The 22,612-nt window shown below is 42.5% G+C and overlaps 2 protein-coding genes across 7 annotated transcripts in view; one reads left to right on the forward strand and one right to left on the reverse strand.

Moving 5' to 3' along the window:
• Window positions 1–22,612, forward strand: part of CHN2 (chimerin 2) — a 278,203-nt gene that overhangs the window by 241,399 nt on the left and 14,192 nt on the right. For all 3 annotated transcript variants that reach the window (XM_019639912.1, XM_019639914.1, XM_019639913.1), the window contains 2 exons: window positions 2,725–2,802; window positions 19,614–19,698. In XM_019639912.1, the coding sequence (XP_019495457.1) occupies window positions 2,725–2,802; window positions 19,614–19,698 (163 nt within the window). The remainder of the gene's footprint in view (window positions 1–2,724; window positions 2,803–19,613; window positions 19,699–22,612) is intronic.
• The window catches only part of LOC109381349 (uncharacterized), a 58,744-nt gene that overhangs the window by 8,140 nt on the left and 27,992 nt on the right, over window positions 1–22,612 (reverse strand). Inside the window, exons 2-3 of one of the 4 annotated variants that reach the window (XM_019639916.1) lie at window positions 12,134–12,224; window positions 10,381–11,005 (exon numbers count right to left, since the gene is read on the reverse strand). The exons of 1 other annotated variant lie outside the window; for it this stretch is intronic. In XM_019639916.1, coding sequence (XP_019495461.1) covers window positions 10,937–11,005; window positions 12,134–12,224 — 160 coding nt within the window. In that variant the 3' untranslated portion in view covers window positions 10,381–10,936. Of the gene's footprint in view, window positions 1–10,380; window positions 11,006–12,133; window positions 12,225–19,710; window positions 19,872–22,612 lie in introns of those variants that run through there. 2 more of the 4 variants (XM_019639917.1, XM_019639921.1) reach the window with 2 other exon arrangements.

Raw genomic sequence — 22,612 nt, forward strand, 5'->3', positions numbered from 1 at the left:
ATTAGACATAGCACATGTCACAGTGAGTTCTCAATGTGGCAGATATTGAGATAGACCTGTTATAAATCACTCTAATATAAGAGAGAGAGTGATAAGTGCAATAGGAACACTGTGGGAAAAAAAGCGCTATGGGATTTCAAAGGAGAGAGTTTGCTTCCAGTGGGAAGTTCAGAGAAGTCTTTTTTTTTTAAGATTTTATTGGGGGATTGGGGAAGGGGAACATCCAAGTTGTTGTCCTTCAGTCTTAGTTGTGGAGGGTGCAGCTAGCTCAGCTCCAAGTCCAGTCGTCATCTGGCTGCCCATTGGCAGCTCAGGGCAGCTCAGCTCAAGGTGCCATGTTCAATCTTAGTGCAGGTGGACATAGCCCACCATCCCCTGAAGGAATCAACCTAGCAACCTTGTTGTTAGGAGCACGTGTTCTCACCAGGTGAGCCATCCTGCCACCTGTTGACAGCTCAGCGGCAGCTCAGCTCAGGCGCAGCTCACTGGCCCATGTGGGAATCAAACCGGTGACACTGTTGCTCAGAGCTCGCGCTCTTAACCAACTGAGCCACTTGGCCGGCCCCCAGAGAAGTGTTTTTGGAGAGGGTGCCATGTGAGTTAGAATGTGAATGCTGGTGAAATGTGGATGTTGAAATGATGCTGGAATATGCTCAAGGACCGAGCAAGCTACTGAAGTGAGAAGTTGAGCGTGTCAGAGAAGAGATTTTATAGGATCTGTCAAGGGGAGAGTGTAGATGAGCTGAATAGAATAGGACGAGCTCATGAAAAACCCACAATGCCAGGATATGGTGAAGTCCTGGAGAATCACTGGCACTTTCTGGGCAGATGGAGTGTTGACTGGACTCAGGAGACTGTTGCGAGGCTGTGTGTAAGGTATGCTGGAGACTTATGGAGGGTCTGAGTTAGTGTGGGGCATGCACCCTCAGGATGGGAAGACTTGGCCAATATTTCAGATAAAGCATTTGGCAGGACACAGTGGAGGATGTGACACCACACTGGCTTACTGAGGCAGCAGGACGTGGGGTTCAGGAGTGTGGGTGCTGGACGCTTAAACAAGCTGCATGTCCCTGGGTGCATTGCTTCACCTCTCGGTGCCTCAATATCTTCATCCAAAAAAATGGAAATAAAAGTCGTATTCTTCATACAGTTGAGCTGAAATTCAATGAGTAAGTGCACTCTTGAGCTATTGAGCATAATATGACTTTATCGATATCGTCTGATACAACATAAGTCCTTTTGTGTTCAATAGCTCAATATAAAAATTGTCTGTTCTTATGGTAGGTCACAAGAGGATGAAATGGGAGGATGCACTTCTGAACCGAGTTGGAATGATGGTGATTGCCAGAAATAAAGAATTGCACAAGGAAAAGACTGATTTTTTTTGTTACGCCCCTCGAGGCTGCTTGGAGGGGCTGGAATAGGGAACCATGTCTCCATAGAAGATGGGATGAAATTCATGGACCAGCCATCCACGGAATAGTCCAGCCATTCACACTCTTCTTGCTCTCTAGTTGCGAAAGCATTGATGTTACCGTCTGGTGTTTGCTGCATTAAACCTTGACAGCAGATCAGGAGCACTCCCCAGATGGAACGATTTCTCATTTCTATTAATGGAGAGACCCGGGACTATGGTCCCAGGAGAGACCATCAAACAGACGATGCTTTTTTTAAGAGCAAGGAGAGCATGGGGCTTGTGCACTAACAGAATAGACATTGAAGATGTTTAATTTCAAAGAAAAGTAATTCTGATGTTTTGGTTCAGGTTAAGGAATGTTGTTTGTGTGGGTTATGGGGGGTTGTCTGTATTTGGCAGGGGCAGGGGGTGGGTATCCTGGAGCATGATATCCTACCTCTTCTTTTGAAATGTTGGCTGTAAGACTCAGAGCCGAAATGTTATGCTCTTCTCCCATGCCCCATTCCGTGCTCAGGCTGTTCTAATTTAATGCATGCATAAGAATAAAAATTAAGCTTTCAAGTGCTGGGGCAGATTTTTTAAAAAAGAGACTCAGGCTTTATCCCTACACGATTAAACAGTCATCAGGGTTGAAAGGTTTAATCTGCTGGAATTCAGCCCAGGATGGGGTTCAGAGCCCCAAAATAATTGGATGCAGTCTCAGGCTTTGAACATCAGAGGTGTGCGTGTGTGTGTGTGCGTGTTTGCGTGTGACATGTGCTAGCAAGTAGGAGAGGTCTCTCCTTGGCAATGCGCTGTGGCAGGAGGGATAAAGCTGCCTGCCCCTGCCTCCTCCATTGATTCCTCCCTGGCTGACTGGATACAGCAGTCTGGGGGTGCTGTGCGCATGAATGTGTGCTATTGTTCCAGGCACACGTCGGCCTTAAGAAATCGCACCACACAGGCCCGTCCTTATTCAGATGCAGAGCCCCCTCCATCCCTCAGAGCGGCCCTTCCAGGTCACATGCCAGAGGCCTCTGCAGACAGGACACAGCTGCCTCAATCTGCTGCCTAACATTAGCCGCCCTTCGAACACCCTGACAGCCCCGAGCTGCCCAGGCTCCACAGGGGAACCTGGAGAGATCTGGGGTCTGGGCACTATGTTCTCCGAGGAACTGTGGCTGGAGAATGAGAAAAAGTGTGCTTTGGTTCGGAAGCCCAAGCAGGGCAGGAAACGCCCGGAGCTGCTGGCCGTGGCCTTGGGGTTGAAGGTGGGAGTCAGAAGCGCCTTTCTCTGGCCCCCTCTCAAACTCTTTGCCTGTCCACAGATCTCCTCCCTCGTCCGAAGGGCCGCCCTCACGCACAATGACAACCACTTCAACTACGAGAAGACACACAACTTTAAGGTAAGCCAGCCTCTGCATTCTTTCTTCTGTTATGAAAGGGCAGGTGGACGAGTACAGTTTATGGTTTCCATCTGGCCTTTGATGGTAAAGTAACGCGACAGCACATTCCTTTGCTTTCCACATTTAGCTACTTGCTTTGCATCAGATCACACCGGAGACCTCAGAAAGCGGTTTGCTGGATGCCAATGCCTAGAAACACTGAAACGTGGGTTAACTTCATTCTAGAGAACTGGACCCGTTTCCTCTTCGGATTCCCAGGTCCAGTGAAAGCAAACCAGAGCAGGTCCCATCGGTGGCATTTAGAGACCCTCCGGTGACTGCCGAGCAGTACTTTTCCGCTGAGAGTTGCAGTAAGAATAATTGCTATCTCTGAGCAAGTGAAAACAGTTGCCTGTTTCACGTTCTGTGTTTTGTCTTTTGTTTTCAGGGATGCTAACTCCCTTGCTTTATGTGTAGACAGCTGTGAAAGCAGATGACAGGAGATACCATCCAGTGGCTTTTGTTTGTGCTCGGGGTGCAGGGAGCACCCCGCTGCCTTGCTCCTGCTCACCAGACCAAACAAAAAAAAAATACGGAACGTTGGTGGGCGTTGAAGTGGATTTTCCCACATGTGTTTATAAACTGGAAATACTGCTATCTTCATTTCAGACTAGCCCTGGTGGAAGCGGCCTGCCATCAGAAAAATACGGCTTATTTCCTTTGCCCTGATGTATTTTCCAAGGGCTGGGAGGAGATGCTGGTGCCAAATGGCCTGGCTTGAGACGCTTTTGAGCAGAGGGGAGACAGGACAAAGTGAGATTTTTTTTTTTATCCCAGCAAATGGGTGATAGCTTGGAAGTTGAAGAGTGCGGAGACGAAGGACCCGGGATGAAAAGAAGAGGCAGGGGCAACAACTTGTGAATTGCCTTTTTTTTTTTTAAACTCTCATTTCCTTTAGGGCCAGTAGCTGAAGTGACTGTTGGAACTAGATAACCCTTTGTCAGAGGTGACCAGGGAAACCTGGCTTATTCATGCTGCTTTCTGATCCTTTATAAGGACAAGCGTGTGTTTATTAAATATACACGTGTTCGTTTGGTCTTGTTTGCCCTGCTTTTGTTTTTAGAAAGCAAACAGCTCAGGCATTTGCACGCTATAATTGAACTGAAGAATGGAACCGTCGCGCCCTCCATATTTAGCGTGAGGATGAAGAATTGTATTATATAGGCCCTTGTCTATGCCACGGCTCTTGAAACTTCTCCCATCACCAAATAGTGATAGGTCTAATTGGGGGCATAAAAAGCCTGTATGCTTTTTCTCTTTCTTGCTTTCCACCTTTACCCTCATTAATAATGTGTTTGCCTTAAAGTGTTTTTTTTTTTCTAACTTTGGGCAGAAATCCTGATCTTCTGCATTCTTGGTTACACAACCATGGATGGGAGGATGGATCTTCTTGGACTTGCAAATTCTTTTCCTTCCTCTTAATTCCAGTTCTTCTGGCTTTAAAGGTACAATTGGGATTGTGCCCTACGGTGATACGTGTTTGCGCAGGGCAGATTCTCGCTAGATACACTGTGCCCAAGTGTGTGTGAAAAACACACACACGCAGATTTAGTTGGTTGATACTTTGAAGACTCGTTGCAGTTTTTAATCCTAGCTCTGAATGGGACATGAAGACCTTTAAAACCAAAAGATACTTGAATCTTATTTTCTTAAATCGTGCTGTTGCTCACACGACCTATACTAATGATCACTGGAAGACATTCAACAGCTTTTGAAATGTTTGCTTAAAAAGTCAGTGTCGATTGGGTGTGATCTCTTCTAACTTACAGCTGTAGAGAAGAAAACGCAGAGAACAGACAGGTTGTGCGAGAGATTCCCCAAGCCAGACCGCAGCATTTCTCTTCCGCGTTTTAAATAGACACCTTTGAGACATAGCAGACACTTCAGTCGCTGTGTCAGTTGATTGTGGCTTTCAATGGTACTGATGGTGCCACTGTCCTTAAGAATGAGTGTCTGGGGTGGGAGGGGGTGGCTCCCTCTGTCACTCCTTGCCCCTCCCACCCTCATTCAGCCCTCTCCTGACCCCTAACCTACTATCTTTGGAAGACCCTTCCAAAACCAGGCCAGTGCTATAAATAGAGCAGTGGGATTTTAGTAACACGACACTGAACTAAACTGAAGAAAGAAAACGCTTATCGCAGGCCCCTGCCATCTGCTTGGAATTAGTGTAAAATTAAGACATAAAACCCACAGTTTTCATTTATGTTAACTCCCAATAGGCTTTGTCCTGACACTTTTCTTCATTTGTAATTCCGGTTATCGTTTGAGGGTGTCCTGTGCATGGCATAGGTAAGTGTTCAGTACAAGGAACAAATAATCACGTTTTCATGCTGATAAATCAGCCTAGAAGCTTTCTGCCAGAGAGTTGAATCTGCCAGCTGACTTAATGACTCACCCCACAACAAGATATTTTTGCCCAGGTCAGGACTGTTCCCCAGGTGGAAAGCCCTCTCCTGGTCTGCCCCCTGCCCCCGCCCCCAGGTACTTTATTAAGAGGAATGGCTAGAAACTCCCAACACCACAGGTTGGGTACTATTCCTCCATTCTTTCAGAAGGCCCCCAGTCACTGCTCTTGAGTGCGTATCCCCTGCCCTTACTTTGGAAAGTGTGTTTAGGAAAAACCAAAATTCAGCTCTGGGATCAAACGCTTTCGGAAGCAAATTCAAGTTGCGCCTCATTTCATGCAATCATTATGTAATTTTCCACACTGTATGCAGGCACAATTGTGGCTAATTTAAATCCATAATTCTCTGGGGTTAGCTGCACCTCCTAGGCACTGAAAGGTATTTGTTGAAGGAAGGATGAGATGAACAGACTCTTCTCTAAAATGAAAATGGTTGGATAAACAGAAAATTCACTCTGTCGTTTAACTCTTAGTTACGTCTGCATCTCTGCTTATCTAGTTGACTTAATGGAATAAGGCACTCTCCTGTAAATGGAACAGCTCTCTTTTAGGGGGTCTACTCTAATAATACCTTGTGGCTGAGCTCTAAAAATCTTCAGGCCAGCCAACCCCAGAGCCCCAACAATCTGGATAACTGTCTTTCCTTCCCTACTTAGCGTAGTGATGGGGTAGCTGTGGCCAGCTTGGTACTCATGGCCACGACTTGACCTTTGGCCAAGAAGTGAGCTCTCATAGCCCCAACTTCCTCATCTGTAAAATGGGACTGTGTAAGGCTTAAAGAATGCCTACCTGTAAATCACCTCTGGCCTCTGGCCCCCGGCAAGGTTAGCTTCTATCGTTATTATTCACTCGTTGTGTCTCTCAGTTCCCTTGTGTGTTTGTGTTTATCATTCTCTGTATTTCTTATTTTCCACCCTCGCTTCTTCATGCCCTCCTTTCTTTTTTCCATCATTGCTTTTTCTCTCTCTCATTAACGAGATATAATAGAAACATGAAACAGCATTCTGGACAATGCAAATGGCAGGAGTGGAAACCTGGAGTTGGAAGTGAGCCAGGAGAGAATAGGGTGCAGGGGAGGGAGCAGCTGAGAGAGACGTGCTCATGTCACGTCTAGATAATCAGCCAGGATGGGCCAGATCATGGCTGCAGCGTGGCCCGCGGCATTCTTCCCGCTCAGCCCACTCAAGCTCTCAGCCTCCGCAGTCCGCATGTGTGTGTACATCACTGGCTCCTGCTACCAAATTCCCTCCGTGCACGCAGGCATTTCAGGGATACTCTTCTCTCTCTCTATGGAATGTGGATGGAGAGCAGAGATCCAGAAAGTTCTACAGGTTGGAGAGCGATCCACTCTAGCCTGACCGTACCCCATCCCCTCATCTGCCATCCGTCCCTTGCCTAGCCCCCTGCCAGCTTTCCTTTTCTCCACAGCGTTGCTCACCAGCTGATGCTGTGGATATTTACCTGTGTGTTTGCCCTCCCCTTACCAGATGGAAACACCCCACCCCCCACCCTGGGGAGGGGTGGGGACAGAGATTTTTGTCTGTTTTACTTCCTGCAGAAACCCCAGTGTCCAGAGCAGGGCCTGGCCCAGAGCAGGCTGTCAGTAAACAGTGGTGGAAAGCTCATGTGGCAGATGGTATCTCATGGCCTCAGGGTCCTACCTCCCTCCGATTGCACTGTCCCCACCCCACAGTTGGCCTCCTCCCTGCCTTGTTGCACTGCTAGTTGTGCTTCAGTCCTTCCAGATAATGGGCCCTTTCCAGGGTCACCAGACAGCTCCCAAGAGATGGAGACCGCATCCGAGTGTGTGAGGCCAGCTCTCAGCCCGCAGTTAGCCAGAGGGTCTGGCCCTACAGTGCTGCCCAGTGTCTTCCACATGGGAGATCTGGGCCAGGGAGATGCACATGCCCCGGCTTCCTCCTCTTCTCCCAGCTTCCTTTGTGGTGACTCTCAAAAGTGGCCCCGCCTGGACAAAAGTGAAATGGTTGCCCAGCTTACCTGTTCACGTCCCTCACGCTCCATAGACCGAGGCTGCTGCAGTAGCATCCTGTGCCTGTGGGACAGCACGTGTACCTGTGTGCTCATGTAGCGTGCCCCTTCTAACACATAAGATCCTGGGGGGCAGGACTAGACGTTCAGGAGGCCGCGAGGGTGTCCTGGGGCCACTGCTAGGACACCTGACTGGGGTGGGACAGCACCACCGTCGCCCACTGTGGGTTTTGTGGCTCGTTTGCGGTTTCTGGGTCTCTCATTGGTTTGCATTCTTATCAGACTAGGGCTCATTTGCTTTGGAATGAGCCATTTTTGGTTACCATATGCAAAGCCCTCTCTTCTCCCTGTCCTCCTTGACCTCAGAAAAATGCGTTAGCCCTTTGTCCCCAATCATTTGCTTGCCTTGCATTCGCCCTGACAGAAATCCACTTCAGACACGGTTGTGGGTTTTATTTTGTTTCTTTTGTTTTATAATCAGAAAAGGCTGTTTGGGCAGAAACAAGTCTGGAACAACTCAAAGGAAAGTCAAACTTCATTGCCTTGAATATAAAATGAGAGCCTCAAAGTGGAACTAGAGTAAACAGGCTTAGAAATACTGGGCTTTATGAAGAAAAGATGGTTTTTGCATCCAAAGTGCTATGAAGAGTCATTTCTTATCTACCTCCTACTGTAGCCTGACCCCACCATTAGAATTGTTAGAAACTCCTTATTTTCAAGTAGTAGAACCCCCAGAAACTGTCTTCAGGTAAACAAGAGGCTCTTATACAGGAGGGTCTCACAGAGCCCCCGGGGACTCTCAGAACTCAGGCAGCGAGGAAACAGGAACTGGGAGAAGGCCCGGACCCCGTTTCTCCTCTTCCCCCCACTTCCCTCCCTCCTGTCCTGTCTTCCGCCATCTCTCTCCCTCCCCAGCTCCTTTCAGTCTCTCTTCCTCCCTCCCCACCACTTCATTGCTCTCTGCTCTCTGGGTATCAGCCTCATCGTTCGTCTCCCTGCACAAAAAGTCAGTCCATTTGGTCTGCAGAATATGGCTGATGAGGACTCCCTGGATTACATGTCACAAAACCAGCCACAAAATCCCAATTCCGAATTTCCACAGAGAGACTCGGAGTAGCCTGACTTGGACCAGGTGCCTTCCGTGCTCAGGTGACTGGCCATGGAACTCCCCCCTGGAACCCTGCAGATGGGGCTACAGGACACCTGGGTGTGGACAGTGACCAGGTTATGTGTGAAAGACAGAAACCCTGGGTAGACAGCCTGGGGTCGTCAGCTCTAATCCTCTCCTCGTTCTCAAGAATTCCTCTTCAAGTCTCACATCAAAGTCCAACTCTTTCCACTGGATTCTGTTTGAAGTGAATCGCGACGCTACTCTGAGCCTGGATATTATGATTAATATTAATATCTGCAAGCCTAGGCATTCTGCAGCACGAGTCAGCTTTGCCGTCTGTCTGGGTATAAGGAAGCTTCTCTTTTTTCACTTCCATGTGTCGTGAAGTGTACTCATTGCTGCTGTGCCATATTGGAGCCAGGACTAGCCTTCAGCAAAACTGGGACGTACATGAGGTTTGTCTCTGGCCAACTCTCCACCCTGGACCCCGGGATGGTTTCTTCTGCCCCCGCCCCATGGTCCTGTCTGCCGAGTTACCCCATCAGACCACCCTGCTAAGCCCTGGCAGCCCTAGGTTCTAGAGCTTCGCATCTCCTTCTCCACCTCATTCCTCCAGACTTTGCATTCTGCTGATAGGCTAACCATTACCATTAATTTAAAGCATCACCTGTTTCCTGACAAACTGACCAGGTGTGCTGGAAAATTCTCTCTTCTGTGATTCGCCAGGATTTACTATCGCTCCACAGGCAGTCCATGCTCAATATGAAAAGGGCTTGCTCATGAAAATGACAGCTAAGTTAACCTGGTGGCCGTGTTTTAAATGGGTCCTCATGAGACCAGCAGCATGATGTCTTCATCCAGTGGAATGTCGCTCATGGCCAAGATTTTGCACAAGTGAGGAAGCAATGTTTGGACAAGGTTCTCACGTAGGTGAGTGCCTTCTCTGCCTGCCAGGCTCTGACGTAAAGCTTATCTTATATCTCCCTGGCATGTGTCACGTAAATATTGGGACACTGTCATTGTAAATATTTTACAAATAAGCAAAGCCTGGTGCAAAGCAAAGAGGTTTTGACAGCAAACCCAGCAGGGACTCCTTGCTTCGGCCGCACATCAGGGAGTGGCTTGGCCAAGCTGTCCCACAAAGGTACACCGTCTATTAAGAAATCTGACCCATATCAAGTGCTTACTGTTATTAATTTTATATTGAGTTCATTTCAGTCCCAAGGACATATCATTGGAAAGGGACTATTCTAAATGACAAAATGGCTGATTCTGGCATTTTCAGTCCAGAGACATATACTCCTTTTGTGTTTTGTGGGGAGAAAAACGAGAAAAAGCACCAGTGATCACTGTACATATTAGTTGGGTATTTTTGAGAGTTCTAATAAGAGGAAACTGTTTAGACATTTATTTTTTACTCAGCAACTATGGACTGAGGGCCAGTTATGAGCCAGGCACTGCCAGGTGCAAGTGGTGACATAAGAATATAAACTCTTTCTCTACTGGGTAGCTCCCCACCAGAGCATTTCGCTCCCCAGAGGACATTTGGCAAGGACTGGAGACATTTCTGATTCTCACGACTGAGTTTGCCAAAAGCATCTTACAGAGGCCAGGGATGCTGCTAAATATCCTCCAATGACAAGGACAGGCCACCCCCACAAAGAGTTATCTGGTCCCAGTGTCAATAGTGCCAAAGTTGATAAAACTTGCAACAGACAGTGGAGGGCCCCTGGAGGGTTTTGAGCAGGGAAGTATCAAAAACATTTTGGTGCTGATGCCCTCATATACCTGAGAGGAAGTTAGCTACCACAAGAACATGTCATCTCAGGCAATGGGGAGATTCCCAAAAAGCTATGTGGCAGCCAGTGTTTTAGAAATTAAATCGTATTTTAAATGCACTAGAACAGCTGCTGAATAGACAGGTTTAGGGGGGCGAGGGGACGGTCAGCGGTGCTGCAATTGAGACACCAGCCCCCTACAGCATCTGCTCAGCAGGCCTCTCAAGAAAACCGGGAGTCGTATGTCACAGACTGAGTGATTCCACTGTGCTATTTGTCTCAGAGCTGAAAAGGTTCACCTCAAGGTCAGTATTTCCTCTGATCTTGCAAGGGGGAAAAGTCCCAAGTTTAACCTAATTTCTCACATGAGTTTAATGTCACATGATTCTGGGAAATGCAATAGATTATAGGAAAAACCCTTGACTGAGATTAGGAGGCCCAGTGCTACTGACCGCAGAAAGCTGCCTGCCCTCCAGCTCCTCAGGTGACTCGGGGAAAAAGCTAGAACTAGGGGACCCCCAACATCCAGTGTCTGAGCCACCTCCAGCCCCCTCCTCTATGCACACAGAGAAGCTAAGGTAAAAATTGCCTTTGACCCAAAGCGTCCTTTTCAAATCAAAGTAAAAGAATACATTTTTCATAAATGAAAATGACACACTGAAGTGATTTGTCTTGTCTAGAGTGGTGATTCTCTACCAGGGTCACTGTGCCCCCAGGGGCACGCTTGGCAGTGTCTGCAGACATTGGTGATGGTTCCAGCTGAGGAGTGCTACTGGCATCAGTGGATGGAGGCCAGGGAGGCTGGTAAACATCCTACAATGCGCGAAGGTTTACCCAGCCCAACAGGTTCATTGTGCCAAGTTTGAAAATCCCTGATGTATACTGATAAGAAAAAGCAAAATTTCTCAACTGTAGCACATCATAAATAACAATTTTTGCTTCTTACAGTCTGGAACCTGGCTGATCTGATTATACACTTGGGCAGTGTCTACACTGACCCATCAAAACATACTTGTTAGGAAACCACCAGGGAATACCGCCTTCCAGATTCAGCAAATGTGAGACAAATAACATCCGGCTCCTTTAGAAAGACTCAAGTCATTGCTAAATGCCTGAGCTTTCTCTTAACAATTCTCCTTGCTCTTGTTTTCATGAAATGGCCATTCCTGGGCTATTTGTCAAACATACCTTATCTCCTGCAATATCATCTTTTTCTTTTTGGTGTGGTTTTTGAATTCCAGGCAGACCGTGCTTAGTATAATAGTCTTGGACAGACATTCTTCCTGTCTGGGGTAGTTTCTTCCTGTCTGGGGTATTTTTGTTGCTGCCCTAAAGTTTGTAAAATGTTCTTTTTTATGAAAAGATAGTCTTGAAAATCAATACACTTCAGGGAATGGAAAAAGCTGATGAGTGACTTTTCCAGATATATGGGGTATTTCACTGGGGGAACTGACCTAATAACGCAACCCGAAATAAAATGGGTTCAGAGAGAGTGCCCTAGCATTTACATGTAGCCTAGTGGCTAGAGTTTGTCCTTGTGGACCCAAAAGAAAATTGAGCAATATGTTATCCATGAAAATAAACAGTGGCCCATCACAAAGAGGAAATTAGGCAGTGGGCCTAAAATAATGTTTAACTAACTTTATGTTCCCCTTTGTCACCATTTTGCTGGATTTCTGTGAGAATGTGTATTTGTGGGCACACTCAGAGTTATTTGCCATTCACATATGTCTGCTTGCAATTGTTTGGCTGGAGAAATGAGACCGAAGGCAGTGGCGATACACTCATGAAAAAGGATGTTGGTAAGTATGGGTGAGGCTAATCATTAAATGCAATTCTGATATGTTTATTTTTTTAAAAAATATTGGCAAACAGTGACACGTTAGAAAATCCATGATTAGCGTACCCTGTACTTCCTGAGCATTCAATAGACCAATTTCTACTTTGTCAGTGTGTAATAAGCATGGTAGCTACTCTCCTAACTTCTAAATATTGCATTTTCATATTTACCCCAAGGTATGGAGATATTGCCCATGCGATTTCTTTATCCACTAGAGATGTTCCAGAGAAGAATTTGGTCACTTCTTTTTTTTTGCATGACCTACAAAAAAAGAAAGGCTTTCAAAAACCAAACCCACCTTCATTGGTGTTTGGCTGTGCGCTTTCCTCTTATTGGAAAGTTCTTCCCAAGTACTCTGTCTGCCTCCCCAGTGAACACCATTACTTCCCCACCAGCTCGATTTTTCCCAGTGTGAACTCCTATTCATCCTGCAAAACCCAATTCAAATATCACTTTCCTCAGGAAGAATTTCTTATTCTCTCCATTATACTGCTATAGGATAATTATTTATGTTGCCTGTTTATTCTTGTAGATGAGATCCTTGAGTGCAGGAAGGTCTGTGCTCCCCTGATCTATTTGACTTCGTATATTTAAGGACTAGTACAGAACCAACCAGGTTCAGAGTAGGCAATCAGCATGTAAGGGTTGAATAAATGAGTAAGTGATGAATGAGTAGGTGGATATGTAGGCCAATAGGAAATCATTCATCTCTCTGACACCCCCCCCCACTCATGTGTAATGCCATTTCTGAGATATACCAAGTCTCCATTTTTTGTGTCACCTGGTTTCTGACCTTTCCACTCTGTACCACTGGTCTGTTTGTCCCGTGTGGTCTTTTTCTTTTTATAACTATAAAAGTCTTGATATATGGTCAGGTGTGTTTTCCTACATTCTTCTACTTATTCAGAATTGTGGCTTTTCAGCTCTATTCTTCCATATAGATGTTAGGGTCACCTTGTCAAGTCTTGTGAAAGGCACCATGGAGATTTTTATTGAATTTGCAATGGATTTATAGATTCATTTGGAGGATAATTGACATGTTTATAATACTGGGTATGCCATACATGAATACTGAATATCTCCTTATTTATGTCCATAATGTTTTGTATTATTTTCTAATTATATTAGATTTTTGCTCCTCTTGTGGGGTCTTTCATCTTTATTAATAAAATGAGTTATTATGTATAGCAATGCTACTGATTTCTTCACATTGCTCTTTTATTAAGCAAACTTGATGGCCTTGGTTCTTCTCCCAACCATATATTTCATGGTCTTGTTTTATTATGCTGGCCACACTCTGCAGAATAATGCTCATTAGAAGCATTTGTAGCAGGTAGCCTTATCTTTTTGCTGACTTTAAAGGAAATTATCTAATGTTTCATCTTTAAATGTGATTTTTATTATATGTGTAACATAGATACCCTTAACTATTTTTAGGATAGTCCCCTCTGCTCCTAGTATGTTAAGTGCTATTATTATAAATGAATGATGACTTTTATTGATTGTTGGTATTCTAATTTTTGAAATGATTGTGTGGTTTCTTTCTCTTGTTTTGTTATGGTGGTGAATTCTGGTAATATGTTTCCTACCTGAAACCCTCCTTGATTAGGACATTTTAAAAACATAGCACTACTTTCAGTAGGATTTTTTTTTTTTTAGGATTGTTGCATTTATATTCATAATTGAAATTGACCTGTAATTTTACTTTCATGTACTGTTGTTGTATAATTTCTGAGTCAAGATTATATTAGCTTCATAAAGAAAATTGTGAAGCTTTTCTTCTTTTCCCCCACCCCCTGCTCCAGAGCAGTCTGGCTAGAGATAATTTGTTTCTTACAGATTTTATTAAAACTTAATAAAATCATTGGGATCACTGACTATTTCAGGGTAGATGTTTTGCTGCAAATTCAATTATTTAATGAATATAATTGAATTTAGTTTTTCTGTATTTTTGTGTCATTTTTTGCTAATTTATATTCTTTAAGAAAATTATCCACTTCATGTAAGCTTTAATTTTATAGGTATAAAATTAGCATTCTCAAGGTTTTTGTTTTATATGTGTACTGCATCTGCCTTTATGTCCTCTCTTTTACCATTTGTGCCTTTTCTCTTGATCAGTCTTGCCCAAGGTTTGCCTATTTTATAAATCTTATTTGAAATCGCCTCTTAGTTTTTTGATCCTTTTTGTTTTATCCTTTCTTTCTATTTTGTTATACTCTGCAAAAATGTTTTGTTTTACTGTTGTTTTTCTAGCTTCCTAAATAGTATGCTTAGCATATTAATTTTCAACCTTTATTTTCTAATATGTGCTTTTAAAGCTTTTATACTCCACAAGAGTTTTCTTTGTTCTTTCCATTCTAATTGTTTTGCAGTTTCTATTAAGATTTCTGTTTTGCTAAATTTTAAAAATTATTTTAAATTTCCAAACATATAGGAGTTTGGTTATGTATTTGTATTGATTTTTAATTTTATTACATTGTTGGAATATGGTCTCTATAATATCAGTTCTTTTGTATATGTTGAAGCTTGGTTTATGGTCAGTTTGTGTAAATGTTCCACGTGTTGTGTTTAAAAACTGTGTGTTCTTGGAATTGTTAGGTATGAGGTCCCTTTTATAGTCAGGGTATTAACTTTATTTATGATTCTTAATTGCTGTGAATAGATATTAAAAGCATGATTATGGATTTGTCAATTTCTCCTTGTCATTCTTAATATTTTTGCTATATATATATATATATATATATACATATATATATATGTATATATATATATATACATACATACATATATATAATTTTTTTTTAAGATTTTTATTGGGGAATTGGGGGAAGGGGAACAGACAAGTTGCTGTCTCTTTGTTCTTCAGTCTAGTTGTGGAGGACATTGCTTCACTGGCCCAAGTTGGTACCATCATTGCGCTCTTCTCAGGCTAGGCAGATCAGTCGCCGGTTCTGGACAGCCACTCACGGCGGCTTGAGGGCCACTCATGCTGGCTGCTGGCTACACACGGTAGCCCATGGCAACCCACTACTGCAAGGGCTGCAGCCTACGCCGTCGCCGGCGACTCACGTCAGCCCAGCTCCAGGTTGAGCTGTTGTTCAGCATCTTAGCTGTGGAGGGCAGTGTCACTAGCCCTCATATGTGGGATCCGAACCAGGGCGCTCTGGCGTCCCAAGCCAGCTCTTAACCAATGCGCCACTCGGCCAGCCTGCTTTATATATTTTAAGACTGTGTCATCATGTGCATAAAATCTCAGGATTATAATATCTTTATAGTAAAATTAAATCTCTATTATATAATGACCATCTTGATCACTAACAGTGAAAATATATATTTTATATCAGTGTATTTATTTTGGATTTCTGTTGGCTAAAATTTGCTGGATATGTCTTTTTTTAGCTCTTTTAATAGTTCTGTCACATTGTGTTTTTTGTGTATTTCTTAAAAAGGTTTTCAAAATAACTGAAATTTTCTGTCTTTTGTTGTTAGAGCCATTTTTGTTTATTGTGATTAGCAACGTATAAGGATTTTTCTCCTTTCTTTCTCTATTTACTGTGCTTTTTTATTGCTTTGTTTTTCTCCTTTCTTGCTTTTTTATTGACATAATCAGATCTTTCTTTCTTTTCCCTTATGCATTTTTTTTAATTTATGGATTCCATCTCATTCTTGTGTGTGTACTCAAAGTTTTAGTATATGTGTATTTGACTTAAATATCCTCCTCAGTTAATTAGTAGTTCTACTTACATACCCCAAATTATAAGGACCTTAGAATTTAATTCTTTTAAGCCCCTCCAATCTGCCATGTCATTTTTTTTTTTTTTTACCATTTTTAAGTTCCCTGGAATTAGTCATCTTATTGTTGTTTTAAACAAACAGGGCTTGATTAAACTGACCCATGTTTACTAGTTTTCTTCCTTACCATGGCTTCTTAAGTCCTGTTTTTTCCCACTAAATTCAGTGTTTCCTCCAGAAGTATATTATTCCTTAGTATTTTTTTGAGTGAGGATCTATGATTGTAAATTTTTAGAGTTTGTCTGAAAATATCTTCCTTTCACCCTTGCTCTTGAATGCTAATAACTAGGTATAGAAGTTAGGTTGGCACTAATTTTCTCTGAGCAATTCAGTGAAATAATTCCATATCTACTTGTCTCTTTTTGTTGAGGAAAATTCTGTTTTCATCCTAATTGCTGTCCTTTTGCAGGTAACCTGTTTTGGGGGATTTTGTGTGTCTTTTAGTATTCTGCAGTTTCGCTATAGCCTTGATAGGTATAGATTATTTTTTGTTTATAATGCTTAAAATTCATGTAGCTTTTCTTAATCTGAAGATGTTGTGTCTTTTGCTAATTCTGGGACGATCTCAACTGCTGCTTCTTGAGCGTTGCTTTCATATATGCCCTAAACCCCATCATCTCTCAGCTTTTCATGATGATCACTCACTCCTTTGCTTCTCTCCTGCATCTCCAGTCGCTACTTCCTATTGTGACAATCCCATCCACAAGTCGACGTGCCCTAATGTCTCCCATTTGTTATTTTTTAAAAAGTCCTTCCTTGACCTCCTATGTCCCTGGAGCTATCTCGCTGTGCCGGACATCATAGCCAAACTTCTTGATGAATTTGCCTACATATTTCTCCACTTCCATAGCTCTCATTTATTCCTCAGTTCACTTGAGTTTGACTTCTACATTCACTGATCCAAAGAGACTGCTCTCGCCAAGATTGCTAATGACTTCCATATGTCTGAACCAATGCTCAGTCCTCATCTGACTGGATGTCTTCCCAGCATTCAACATGGTGGACCAATCCTTCCCCAAACTCTTCACTTCTTGGCTTCTGAGATACTTTATTCTCTTAGTTCTCTCCAAAGGTTGGAGCACTGACAGCTTGGGATTGGGCTGTTCTCGTCACTTTCTTCTGTGTATTCCTAATAGTTTTTATCCATTCACACAATTTTAAATACGATTTATTTGTCAGAGATGGCCAAATGTATACCTCCCGCCTTCACTCCTCCCCTGAGCTATTGAATTATGTGTGAATTCCTGCTTGGCCCTCACACTTGGAATATTAGTGGCATTTAACCTTAAACTGTTTAAAGCTGAATTCTTGAATTTTCTTCTCCCACAAAGAGTGTCTTCCATATTTCAGCAAATGGCGTCACCATCCACCTGGTTTCTAAAGCTAGACTCTAGGAGTCGTTCTTGATTCCTCTCTCCTTGAAAGACCCATATTTATTCTGTGATCAAGTCCTATAAATTCTGTCTTCAAAATATATCTTTAATTCATCCACTTCCAATGTCCACCTCCAGCATCCTGGTCTTGGCCTCTGTCATTTCTTAACTAGAAACTACCACCTAACTTCTGAATCTTTTCCTATTAACACGCTCCCACCTATTTCAACACAGAGGTCAGAATATAATTTTTCAAAAATCATCTTCCTACTTGGAGTCCTTCAAGCACTTCCTTTCGGAACTAGATTAAAACTGAATCCACACTTATCAATAAAGCTTTCGAAGCCCTGTCCTACCTTCAGCCTCGTCCCAATTCCTCTCCGCCTACGCTGGTGTTCTGGCCACCCTGGCCTTCTGTTGTAGTTCCTCAGTCACACCAAGCTCTTTTGCTCCTTCAGGGCCTCCATAGATTTCCTCTGCCTTTCATGCCTCCTTCCTCCCCCCCCCCCCCCCTTTGCAGGACTGGCTTCTTCTTTTCCTTCCAGCAACTTGAAGTCACCTTCCAAGTAAAGCCTTCCCGGCCATCCTACAATAGATAGCACTGGGGCCTCTTTTAAGACTCGCTAGTAGCAGTCTCATTTTCTCTTTTATAGCCCTTTTCACAACTTTCTTTTTTTGGAAGTGTATCATTTTACATATTACTTAATTGATGTACAATTTCAGTAGTATATTAACAATAGACATTGTTGCCATAGTTAACCAGCAGTCTCTTTAGAGCATCTCTAGTAAAATACTAAGAAACCTTTGCTTGTTCAATTTAGGAAATGTTCAACTTTCAACAGGACACTTTACTGATGAATTTTTTAATACCACGTTTAATCTGAGTGGGCCTCTAAGTGAATCGTGACATTTTGGCTCTGTGAGACTGCAAAGGCTCCCTGGAATGGATTCTCTGCATTCCTCCAAGGAGTGCTTTGTCGTGACTCAGTGTCATTGCCCTGCAGCAGTATTCTCCATTTTAGTAAAAGCAATTCTGAGATTTTTTTTTCATCAATATTCAAAGCAGAAATAGTATAATGAGCAATCTGCCTGTGATCATCTGAAATACCAAAAGACCATTACCACAGATTTATTGCATACAAACCGTGGTCGTACTATGCTGTTTTACATTTATTAACTTGCTTACCTTCCCTGCCTTTACAAATCTGTGAGTTCCATTGAGAGGGAATCAGGTCTAATTTGTTTGTCACTTTATAAATACCCAGTTACTAGCATGTATGAATAAATCAAGATCTCAAAGTGATATTGTTTTTTCTTAAGTAGAGCTCTGATGAGCCTCTCCCCAAATTGTGACCGTAGCTGTCATTCTGATTTGTTGTTGTTGTCGTTGAATAAAAGTAGTGTACAGGCCTCCCAGACTGTTAAAAAAAATAATATTGCCTGCATTTCTCTTATTTGTTAATGGAAGTTTAAAACTTTGAACCTCCTTATATACTATCTTATAATATTTTAATTTTGTAAAAATTCAAAACCTTTTCACACAGATTTGTATGCTTCCAAGTAGACTGCCTGGGGTAGTGTTTGGCTTACCATGGCTACATTTGCTTTCAAGGAATTTAATAGCTCTGCTCCTTAAAACTCATTGGCAGTAGAGAACATGTATTTTTTTGTCTTGTTTTGTTTTGTTTAAAATTATGAATTATTACATGGTCCTGTCCCAGGAGGACCTATACATAAATAACTAGAGATGAGACCATCCTTTATTGATGATTTTCAAAATATTTGACCACTGGCTGGGGGATGAACCAATGAGACTATTACCTCAGCCAACCAGAAGCAACTCACAGCTTAGGCATCCACGAGCCACACCAGGGCCTGCAGAACACGAACCCTGCCTCTGGGGAAGGCAATTCTATAGACCCCATTGGTCCCCTTCATTTTCAGCCACCTCCCTCGCTTTTTTAATGCCTTTTCTGGGAGGGGTTCAAAGCCTTGGAACCGTTTCATTATCCCACCATCATGACTTATTTATACCTGCCTGGATATTCTACAGATGGGGCCACTTTGGTCAAAAGGACACAGTAATTGAGCTCTGCCTTCCAGAACGTACTGAGCTAAATGCAGGTTATGGTGACCGGCTCGGGCTATCTTGGGTTTGTCCACACTGTGCCTTGTTTGCAGGGGGTGAGTCTGTCTCATTCTTTAGCTGCCGGCTAGGCCCTATAATCTTTCTGTTTCTCCACATTCCTTTTGGACTCTGGCCCTGGGCGTGGAAGATCAGTGGAGGCTTTTCGAAGATCAAAGCAAGGCTCGGTTTTCTCCTGTTCTGTTTGCAGCTCCACCTCACAGGAAAGAAAAGGTCTCCTGAGGGGTGCTCACTCCTGCTAAGGCCTGTGTCATGACTTCATGTGTTTGGTGTGTGTCCGAGGCCACCGGCCTCCAAATGACTGAATTTTCTGACACTTTTCTTCGTTTTGGATCGCAGGTCCACACATTCCGAGGCCCGCACTGGTGTGAATACTGTGCCAACTTCATGTGGGGGCTCATCGCCCAAGGCGTCCGATGCTCAGGTAGACACAGAACTCTCTTGATCCTTTTCCATTTATATATAAAGTGCCACCATGCTGAGTAAGAAGACATCTCTCCAGAACTGGAAAATAGGCTCAGATGAGCTCAAAAGTTTAGTTTTCATAAAGGTTCGTGGCATCTCGGAGCTTAATGGAGAGACTGCTCTAGGTGTTTGCTAGAATGAGAAGGAATATCTCATGTTTATGCCAGAAAAGGGAAAAAAAATCCAAGCTAGTGCATTTCTTTAGGCACCAGCTGCCAGCAAAAATAGGCAGTAGTCCTTAAAAGGAAATTAATTCCAATGGAATTGCATAGATTAAAAACAAACAAACAAAAGCCACATTTTTTTTTCCCATCCCCACTTTACTACAAAAGACATGGCATAAAAATAATACTGGTGAACACTGACCTCATATCTGGCCCTGAGCTAAGCACTTTCTGTTTATCATGTCATTCATTGTCACCAACAGACGTAATTATTCTCCCCACTACATAGATGAAGAAACTGAGGCTTTCAGATAATTGTTAATTGCCCTTGGCCACATAGTCCGTGGTGGAACATTGATTCGACCCGGAGCCCATGCTCAGTAGATTTCTGCCATCAGATAACAATGAAACTACACACCTTGATTTGATATCACATAGTTTCAAAGCACTTTGAAATCCTAGGGGTTTTTTCACCTAGAACTGGACGCACACGCCCATTGCGAACAGCATACAACCCATCTTATTAAGATACGTCTAACAAAAATAGCAAAGAATTGCCAAATTAATGTGTAACTGGGCTTCCTAATTCATCTTTCCATGCTTTTTCTGGCGAGCAGTCCTGGCCCGAAGCAAGAACAGCCTCCTGTGATTTACTGATTGGGTTTCCACCAACAGCATGACTGATTTTTTCCTTGCTAGGGTATGATTTAAAAACATAATTCTGATGAAGTATTTCAAATAAAATAAGCTAATGACAATGCATTACGATGATCTATTTCCCCTTCCTGTCCATTTTGGTTCACAGGATCATGGGACCCTTAAATCCTTTCTCTGCTTGCTAGCTTAGTTTCTGCTCTGTAGACGCAGTAGTCAGTGGTGCTGATATATGAGGTGGTTAAGTAGGTGCTCATGTATGCGGGTTAACCATACCTGCCCCCATCCCAGATCCATGAGATAAGCGGCAAGTGTAGGCTTGAAGCAGCCTTTCCAGAAATGTTCCAGATACCCGGATTAACACAAAAGACATACTCACCAGGAGTTACAAAGTACCTCACAGCTCAACCTCTGAGCAGTGGTAGAATATCTGAACTACTCAGTGGTCATTAATTCAGCCTGCCCCAATTATACCTACCAAAAATATCCCTAATTGCTGGTATTATCCAATTTCAGCAAGAAATTGGTCCAAAGTCAATATTATGAGAACAAAACTCTGGGATTCGGATTAGCTATGAACAGCAACTTTCTCTGAGATAAAAGAGTTTTGGGTTTTTTTTTTCTGTTTCTTTTTTAAATAAAACATATTCTAAGGCTATAATGTTAGTATTCTCCAATGGCCACCGTTTAGTCTCATATTTCCTCTAAGCAGCAGGAAAACTGAAAACTGACCATTAAAGGTTAGAAAAAACAATCATTGCCTCTCAAATCTCCATGTTTTACATATTTTAAATATTTTTAAGTGAACTACACTTTATTTATAGCATATGGAATTGTATTAGTTTGCAAAAACTGGGTATTTTTACGTTTGTTATAAAATATCTTCATGTTAATAAAATATCAGTATTGAATTCTACATAAACACATGTTGCTTCAGATCTTAAAATGAAGTTTATGAAGATATTAGAAGTAGAATTACTATAGGATTCAGCAATTCCATTTCTGGGTATATACCCCAAAGAACTAAAAGCAGGCACTTGAATGGATCTACGCATACCCTTGTTTAGAGCAACATTTTTACCATTAGCCAAAAGGTAGAAGAGGCCCAAGTGTCCATCAATGGATGAATGGATGAACAAAATGTGGTATGTACATACAATGGAACATTACAGGAAATCCTGTGATAAGTTACAATATGAATGAACTAAGGACATCATGCTAAGTGAAACAAGCCAGTCACAAAGGACAATTACTGTGTGATTCCACTTACATGAGGTATCTAAAGTAGTCAAATTCATAGAGACAGACAGTAGAATGGTGGTTGCCAGGGGCCGGGGGGGAGGAGGGTCTGGAGATTTCCTGTTTCATGGGTACAGAGTTTCCATTTTGGAAGTTGAAAAAAGTCCTGGAGATGAATGGTGGTGATGGTTGCACACATTGTAAAGGTACTTAGTGCCACTGAATTGTACACTGAAAAATGTGAAAATGATGAATTTTATGTCATGTATATTTTATCACCATTTTTCAAAATTGTTTTAAATGAAGTTTGTAAAAAAATATATAGTAAACATTACTAATGAAATAAATTAAGAATACCAGAGCAGGCATCCTTATATTTTTCTGTCACTGTATTTGCTATTTCTTGTAATGCACTCTCATGTAGTGTCCACCACGTCAGACTTTACCCGTATTAACTTATTTGATCCTCGTAATAACCCCAGGAGTAGGTGCTGTTGTTATTCTCATTTCATAAAACAGGATCCCAACTAGAAAGTCATCTGTTTAGTTCCGTTGGCCAAAATTTAGATTCACTAGATAGGTCTATCAAAATATTGTTAAAGTTTACTTGAACTTTGTTGAATTTCTCATGTTGGTAAAGCTGCATTAGAACTGTTTTTGTTTGTTTGTTTTCCTTTGAAAGATGGGTAGACAGATAGAACTCAGCCAGTAAATATTACGTGAAAATCATTTTCAAAAATCTTTTTTTTATGATTTCACAAAACTTTAGATCCTCTCAAATCCTTCGTATGGTTAAGTGCTTTTTTTTTTTTTTTT

The sequence above is a fragment of the Hipposideros armiger genome, unplaced genomic scaffold (genome assembly GCF_001890085.2).
Source record: "Hipposideros armiger isolate ML-2016 unplaced genomic scaffold, ASM189008v1 scaffold_47, whole genome shotgun sequence".
NCBI lineage: Eukaryota > Metazoa > Chordata > Mammalia > Chiroptera > Hipposideridae > Hipposideros > Hipposideros armiger.